The 8,633-nt window shown below is 45.2% G+C and overlaps 1 protein-coding gene across 1 annotated transcript; it reads left to right on the top strand.

The window, feature by feature from the left end:
* The first annotated feature begins 754 nt into the window (after positions 1 to 754).
* Positions 755 to 8,048, top strand: LOC119455218 (acetylcholinesterase-1). Its single transcript, XM_037716635.2, has 2 exons — positions 755 to 2,494; positions 7,601 to 8,048. The coding sequence occupies exons 1-2, from the start codon at positions 777 to 779 to the stop codon at positions 7,746 to 7,748; spliced, it is 1,866 nt and encodes a 621-aa protein (XP_037572563.1). The 5' UTR covers positions 755 to 776; the 3' UTR covers positions 7,749 to 8,048.
* Positions 8,049 to 8,633: the final 585 nt, after the last annotated feature.

Here is an 8,633-nt window from a genome sequence, read left to right as displayed (position 1 = left end):
AGGATAGCACGCAGAGAACGCCAGGAATACTGCACGTAGTGCCCTTTTTTATCCTGCTCGTAAAACGCGATACCCGTGCAGACTTTCCCCCTTCTGCGGCGGCAGTCACGAACGTCCTCGTTCACCTTGCAACCTTCACACCACACTGAACGTGGTCAAGGCTTCTTTTTAGTTCTTTGCAATACCGCAAATGATATAACTGGGTTCAATCAATGCCTTGTTTTGCTCTTCAACTTAACCAGATGCTAAAACTGATTTATGTCTCAAACCTGATTGGTTCATTTCAACGCCGTAAAAGGTACCATGTACACTTAATTTAACACCGCCACCAAGAATAAGCTATGAAATTCTTCGTGTCCAATGCTTTTGTGTAGGATACAAATAAGCTATAGACGTTTTCAGTTACTGAAGTCCTTTAAAGAAGCCAAAAGTGAATCATTTGGTCAGTGTGGATAGCAGGACACTATATATATAGGAAATCAGAAAACTTATCATGCAATCAACGGTTACCCAAAAAAGCGGCGCGTAACTGGCTCTATATATAGTGACATCACCGAAAAAAAAAAGAATATTTCACTTACTTCCTGGTTTTGTTATTGACCCTCCAAGCTACTCGGTTATTCCGTGCTTTTTTATGTTGTGGAAAGCCGAATAAAGTGAACCAACGTTCATCCCGGCCACAATTAATCTCGTAATTACTCCGCTAGCCAGATGCTTATGTCAATGTGCATTTGTATTTTTCTCTTGCAGAAGCTGATCTAAATAAAGAAGCAATAATGTATTCAAGAGTCGTAGTTCTGCTCCTATACGGGTATGCGCTTCGAACTGCTCAAGGGAGATGCTACATATTCCAGCCAGGTGACCCCATACAGGACACCGACGAGAAAATCTACCTCCCGCAGCCATTCAACGTAACTAGTCCTCTTGAAGGCGGCGCACCAACCACAGCACAACCGGCGTCCACGGGTAAGGATCAGCTGTCACTGGTCGTGCCACCCGACGATATGCAGCCCGTGTCGACGACGACTTCACAGCCTATCTCGACGGAGGAAAGCCCCATCGTTGAGACCAATTCCGGCCCAGTGCAGGGTCAAAGGGTGTACGCTGCCAACAAGAGTCTCTACCAGTTCGTTGGCATACCTTTCGCCGAACCACCTCTGGGTCCGCTCAGGTTTCGCAACCCCGTTCCTGTCAAGCCCTGGACCAGCGTTTACCAGGCAACGAAGAAGCCGTTTCCTTGTTTGCAAACGGACTTTTATATAAATAGCAACGTGACGATCGCGACGGCTAATTCGACTGAAGACTGCCTCTACCTGAACGTATGGACGCCTTCGCGGGAGTGCGTCCTAGGAAGGCCTAGCAGCTGCGTCCCAAAGACGGTGATCGTATATATTTACGGAGGAACGTTCAGCTTCGGAAGCAGCGGCTGGGACTGGTACGATGGTAAGGAGTTCGTCGCACGCGGCGACGTTGTCATGGTCAGTATGAACTACCGCGTCGGTCCCATGGGCTTTTTCCACAGCGGCACGCTGCACTCCTCCGGAAACGCTGGTCTTCACGACCAGCTCTTGGCCATGAAGTGGGTCAAGCAGAACATTCGCAACTTTGGCGGTGATCCCGACGACGTGACGCTGGTGGGCCAGAGCGCGGGCGCCATCTCCATCGGCCTGCACCTCGTTTCACCCCTCAGCAAGGGCCTGTTCAAGAGGATCATCATGGAGAGCGGTAGCCCTTACTTCCGTATTGCAGATAACACGAGAGAAGGCCCGCACAAAGTGGAGAAGCTGGCCCGAGCGTTGTCCTGCGCCAGCAATGACATGACCATCGAGTCGCACATGGCTGAAATGGTCGAGTGCTTGCGCAAGATCGACGGCAAGGAACTTCTCATTATGTCGAACACGATATTCGGAGTGCACGCACTGACGTTTTTCCCCGTTTTCGGCGATGACATAATTCCAGACGATCCGTATTTGATGATGGAGCAGAAGAAGTTCCACAAGGCGGACCTGCTTATCGGCAACAATCTTGACGAAGGCAGCTACTTCGTCTTCTATCTCTTCGGCAGATCATTAGACCTCGAGCAGGCCCACAAGATCACCAAATACGAGGTGGACCTGTATGTTTCCTACAGTCTACAGATGCTTCTGCGAAAGAACGTCTCTCCCATCCGCCACTATTACCTCAGCCACATTGGTGAGCGCGAGAACATCAAAGCACTGCAGAAGGCTGCGGAGGCGGTAGGCGACTTCGCCATCATTTGCCCGACCAAGTATTTTGCTGAGAGCTTCGCATCCATGGGCAACAAGGTCCACTACTACTACTTCACGCACCGGCCGTCATTCAGCACGTGGCCCGGTTGGGTGGGGCCGACACACGGAGACGAGGTGTTCTTCGTGATGGGACTTCCCTTCAGCAGTCCTACGATTGCCACTGACCAGGAGAGAGAGTTGTCCAAGCTTATGATTGAAACTTGGACTACCTTCGCAAAAACTGGGTAAGCTGTCACTATATACGGATCATCTTCGACAGTCAGGCCCTCTTGACCTGCATCTTGTAGTGGACAAAGCAGCAACGTAGCCAAGATGAAAACGGTGTATTGATAGTGTTCACTGCTGCTGTAAAAATCTGTGAGCATTAGGAACACCAACCGTAGTTACTTTTCCTTTGTTTCTTCCTTACCTTGCAGGCCTCACGTATATACCGGCAGCGGCAGCGATATTGAGATTTCAAAGTGTTGGTATGCATCCAGTATGAGTTAGAGCAGTCTGACGGAGAGGGACGTAGGCGAGAAACTATAATACGAGATGCACTTATAATTGTAATGCTAGGTCGGAAGAAATACAGTTTCTAATTGCACAAATAATTCTTACTACGCAGCCGCCAATCCAAACACGATGTGAATACTCTGACATAAAAAAGTGAAAGTAAGGTAAAGTGAGTGAAGTGAGGTGTGGCCACGCTACATGAACAACGTCACTGGATACTGATGATGTATAGTGTATACTGGCACAAGGTCACTGGGGGGATGCTGACGATGGTGCAGAGGAACTGGCAGGAACGATTTAATACTCGAGGTCAGTCACTAGTCCCATCATGTGGTATATACAGCCACACCCGCGAAGCTCCATGGCAGGTGCACAGAACGCGCATCTTCACCAGGAATGCTACGGGAAACACGGGCCGAAATCTATTTGCAAGGTATATTAGAATGTTAGCCCAAAGGCGACAAACACCGCGGTAGACACGAATCGGCACAAGCTTGTCTTCCTCGTTATCCTCACAGCAGCAACTCTGAGGCGGCTTTTATAGGTTGTCGGTTCCTATCCACATGTTAGGCACTTTGTGTGGGTGCTCCAGTATAAGGAAATTGTTGAACATGGAATTCAGCTTAGTCGCAGTACCGACTACCGAATAACGAGTATCGAAAATTTCTTTATCAGCTTTAAAGGGACACTAAAGCAACGCACTAAACCAGTTTAGACGGATAAAGTGTATTTTGGAAACTCTGTTGTCGTTAATTTCGAAATCATAGGTTGATTAATAGCAGAGAAAATGAAGGTCAAAGTTTCAGTTATTGAATTTCGCGCAGAATGCCTAACACATTAACACCACTGTGACGTTATGGATTTCAAAGTATTTTTTTTTTTCGTATTTAGGCCGCGTTGGCTCAGCAAAACTTCCCGAAACTTTCGCCATGTTCAATATTGACTCCTTTAGAACACAATGTAGTCTTTCTTTACCGCTAAGGAATTAACTAGGCCCTGGAAGACGCTGTCAAAATCCATGACGTCACAGCGAACTGGTGCGGGAACTTCAGGGAGGCGTCGCCACTAGTCTTTTGCTATTGCGCTTTTTCTGGCTTACCAAGCATCTTATCGTGGCGAGAGTGGTGTATTGGTTATTCTAGAAGGGCAGTTTACTGAAACAGAAGAAAAAAATTTTCTACTTAGTGTCCCTTTAAGGAAAGCAATAGGAAAGTGAGCGCCGCACCTCAGCACCGACAAAACAGTGCCGTTTTCCGTAACGCGCTCGGTGCTTCCGTACACCGAAGCTCAGTCTATTCTAAGCATTCCGGGTAAGCGCCGGCGTTCCTTTTCTGGCTTGAAGTAAGGAAACGTTGCTGCTTTATTTAGTAACGGTAAGACATTTACATTTCCCGCATTGTGTTTATAAAAAAGCAGGCAAGAAACAAAGCAGAGGTTTAGTCTGCGTAAGGCGCAGCGTAGTACGTATTTGCATTTAAGAATAAAAATGAAAAGAACGTTTCTATTTGAAGGACATAAGCCACAAAATGTGCCTCGCTTATGTACTCCCCAGCCAGTAAGAGGAGTTGCTTGGGTGGAGAAATTACCAGCATGTCTCTGCAAGGCTAGATATCCCTTCCTCCTCCTCCTCTTTGTCCTCCTCCCTTTTACACGAGACAATAACGACAGCTTAAGGTTAATGCAATACCCATCGGCATAAGGGTGCGGTATTTCCCATCATTATTTTCCTGAGGGGGAATTATATAAGAACGTGCTGGTGTACAAGGGCGTCGTCATAAATACACGACAGCTAGCCCACTAATAAGCCGAGCAGCACGAATAATGACATTGACGCCCGCACTCATACACGCACGCAGATTGCAGGAGTCTGTGCAGTGTAAATCTTGAGGGCATATAATTAATTTCTCATTTCATCATTTATGTGTTGATGAGGACGTGCAGCAGAATATTGTTTCTGATCCAAAAGGTTCGCACATGAGTGGTTTACACGCCGAGAGTTCGGTGCATATTGGGACGAATTCAGTCGAATTATATTTTGTATAAACTGGAACGGCAACAGAGTGCGTTCAAGTGCTGAATAATTACAATCTTAATGCATTCGTCTAAGACGACATTTTGTGCAGCTTGAGGATGGAAATGCCTTTTCTTATGTAGATATGTTTCTGCTACAATTATTGACACTGTTGTTCGTCCGTGGTAAAATTAAAATAAATTCTGGGGTCTTACGTGCCACTACGTTCTGATTATGAGGCACGGCGTAATGGGGGACGCCGGATTAATTTGGACCACCTGAAGGTTCTTCAACGTGCACGTAAATCTATAAGTACACGATCTTTTCTATATTTCTGGCAGCTCGGGCGGGTATCAAAATCCGGCAGCTGGGGTGGGTATTGAACCCACGACCTCGAGTTCAGCAGCGCAACGTAATAGCCACTAAGATGCTGCTGCAGGTGTTCGTCCGTGTTTAACATGTGTCGTCAAAGTCCAATATGGCCTATTGCCATACTTGTCAGCTCAACGATGAGTTGGGGGATATTAGCTTTTCATGAATATTTGCACGTTAAATGTGGCCAGTTGTTCCTGCATGGCAGAGTACGGAGCTTCAGATCTCCACAATTATTTATCGGGAACTGAAAGTAAAGCTTCATTAGTTGCAAACTTCGGAGCAACGGAAGCCGTTACTGATTTGTATACACCCTTAAGAGTAGAATGCCGTACAAAGCGACGTTGACCCACAGTTTTCTTTGACGTTTTCAAAACTAGGGTGTCACTTTGGCAAAAACGCCCATGCTGAATTTTTAAAGCGTTTGAAGATGCACGAAGGGAATATTTTGCAGGTTACTCCTTTAAGGGTGTAAGAATGCAGGGATGTTTAACTTAAGAAATGCATTAACATCGATGACGGCATCACAGAATTATTTCTGCCAATCTCTGCCATGAGATTATGCTGAATTAACAATTGTACGTTGTTCAATAGCACTCGAACGCATGTACGATAAATTTCGCAAATGTCCACAGATGATCAAGTATTTACGCGAAACCGACTGGTTCTTACAGTTATGATCGGTGCCCTCCAATGTATGCCTATGATACCGATTGGCTGAACGGCGTTTCGAGAAGTGGGTTGAAATTGGTGCACTTGTTATCCACATGCTGCTAGTTGTAATACATGATCTAGTAGTAGTCGTAGTATCCTTATTTCTTTCTTGCATACATATACAAAAGAAAAAAGGGTCCTAAGCAAACGGCGTTCTATGGGCCTCACAAAGACTCCTGCGCCTGTAAATCACAACACACACATTTCTTACACAAAACAAATGTTACACGCCATAGAAGGACATGAAAGATAACAAAGCGATATTTAGGTGTGCGCTGTTAACATTGTTGTCTGATCATAATTTGTTGATTGCTTAGATTGATTGTTATTATTCGGCTAGAGTTATTATGTTCAGCTAGAGTGCAAATTTCGTCGAAAAACGACATTGCCGTTGATTTGGTTTCTCTAGTGAATATTAAATATGATAATAGATAATTTAGTTACAGAAAAGGCAATGAGGTACTGTATCTGAATATTTATTCCCTGAGTCAGTGTTAACGGCCACTTTGTTAAATTGCATATTATTCTGCTTGAAGGGCGTAATTTTGTAATTACACCCGTGAGAAACTGTCATTTCCAAGGGAGTAATATTGTAAGTTACACCTTAGCTAAGAGTATTTCTTCGTGTAAAGCACCCATTACATAAAATAACCTGACAAGCGTAATTTGATTTACACTGTGCGCATAAAAAATACGGATAGCCTTTTTGATTCGGGCTGAGCTAGATTCTGTCTTCCATTAATCTCTTTTTCTAGGTGGATTTTGTTTTATGGTTCTGCATTGTTCGAAAGGAAAACTGAAGTCACTGTCTGTGCAGTATACAAGTTTCTCGAGACCCACACAACCCGTACGAGTTTCTCAGAAACCAAACTACATAGCTGAGGTATAAAAATTGACCATGCGAATACCCGAATGTAAACCATTTAATATCGTCTCTTTCACGTAGTGTAAAATTTCTGAAACGCTGTACACGTCGTACAAAGTCGCTCCTTTACTCTGTATTTGACTGTTGGAGCTAAAATACGTGCGGTATATTGGACGTTCTGAATTCAGAGTGTTGCAAGTTTCCTCGGTATGATGGGAGCATGATGGCCTATGATGAGACACTAGTCTGGCCATACGTGTGTGTAGCAAGAGGGAAGAGCTCAGAGGAAGACGGTTCATGGCGACAACCTGGCTGGACATTGGAATAGCGCTCGGGAAGCTTGGCTTTAGGCGAACTGAAAGCAGGGCGAGTTGGTGCCCGTTCATACGGTGGGTTCCGCAATAAACGTACAGGGCCGAGAAGGCAAGGCATGGACGACACGAGTGCAAGCGACACTAGTGGTCGTGTCGTTCATGCCTTCCCTTTTAATCCATGTGTTTATTGCTCAATGCACAGTATGAAGGATGCACAACTGTGAAGGCAAGATCAGCATTCTCACGATTATCAACAAAATTTAAAAACGTCCTTTAGAAATGTCAGCCGGTTTCTAGAGCTCAGCTGTGGTCGCCAATACAATTAAAATTCCACAAAAACGCGCAACGAAGGAGCTTGTGTCAGTATCATCCCTCATCAAGGCTTTACGTCCCCGTTCCCCTCCCCCTGTGCAGAGTAGCAGGCTAGAGGCCGCTATGTCAGGCTGATCTCTGCCTTTCTTAAATAAATGTTCTCTCTCTCTCCACAGGATGAAGCTTGCCTGTGTATCGTACTGCCATTTTTCATGTACCCTAATTCCGTTCCTTCGTTTGTATGCAGGAAAGTTCCTGATGTCGCCAGCAAGCCGTGGCCAGAGTTCACCGCAAAGAACCAAGTCTATATGGAACTCAACCCCAAGAGATATACTTACGGGCGAGGACCTAACGAGAAGAGCTGCAATTTTTGGAAAAGTTACCTGAAACCCTGAGACAGAGGATTCATTGTTGTTCAGTGCTACGCGAGCGGCAGAAATGGACTGGCTCTGCCCCGTCTCGTGCGGCGTTTTATCGTTTCAGTGCTTCGGTAGTCGTCGAAGAAAATTTACAGCTCGACATCAAATATGTATCGATCTTAAGACATGAGTTAGGAAAGCCGCCGTCGACCTGATTTTCTTTCCCACGCCTTTGTACATAGTCGCATACGTATTCAAAACATGCTCATGGTGGTACTTCCTCTTTGTCTCGTGCCGATAGCGAAGATTTGAGCACTGTCACCTTTGCAGCTGAGATCCTACTATGTACGGATCTAAAGCACAAAAAAATGAAATGTTGACATACTTTTTTGTCTCCTATTTTTGTCTTCGAACAACATTGTTGATGCAGGAGTCACGTCATCTTTATCTGGTTTACTGACGCTATTGCGTTTGATCCACCGGCATGCTCCTAAATAGAAGCTTAGTTTTTCTGCATGCACTTGTACAAATGGTACACACAAACAAACAAAATCACAACAGATGGAGGCATCGTCACTTTCACCACAGCTTCTGTATTTACATGAAGTGTAGTTCTAACTGTACATTTGTAAGTGAACTGAAGTGCAAGCCGAGAAGCAGAAAGAGAGTGGGAACGACAGGAAGATTCGCTATGTGTAAATACCGGCTGGCTACCTTGTTTCAGCGTTAAGTTTGTGCAGCGCATTATAAACAGGACATGAAGGAACGTAAAACGACGTAGAAAGGGGCTGTCTACGTCGTTTTGTTTATTTTGCACTGCACAATCGTACTACTGAAAAAAAATTACGAACTAGCCCACGAGCGAATTACTTTGGCTACCTTATGCTGGGAAAAGTGGTAGAGGGAATACAATATGATACA

Source organism: Dermacentor silvarum, chromosome 6 (assembly GCF_013339745.2).
Source record: "Dermacentor silvarum isolate Dsil-2018 chromosome 6, BIME_Dsil_1.4, whole genome shotgun sequence".
NCBI classification, from domain to species: Eukaryota; Metazoa; Arthropoda; class Arachnida; order Ixodida; family Ixodidae; genus Dermacentor; species Dermacentor silvarum.
The sequence above is the reverse complement of the archived record's forward strand: the minus strand, read 5'-3'. Positions and strand labels throughout refer to the sequence as shown.

Bases quoted from the DNA above. Each gene is read 5' to 3' on its own strand.
- LOC119455218 (XM_037716635.2), top strand. From the start codon at position 777: ATGTATTCAAGAGTCGTAGTTCTGCTCCTATACGGGTATGCGCTTCGA. The intron at 2,495-7,600 runs GTAAGCTGTCAC...GTTTGTATGCAG, and splicing joins ACTACCTTCGCAAAAACTGG to GAAAGTTCCTGATGTCGCCA.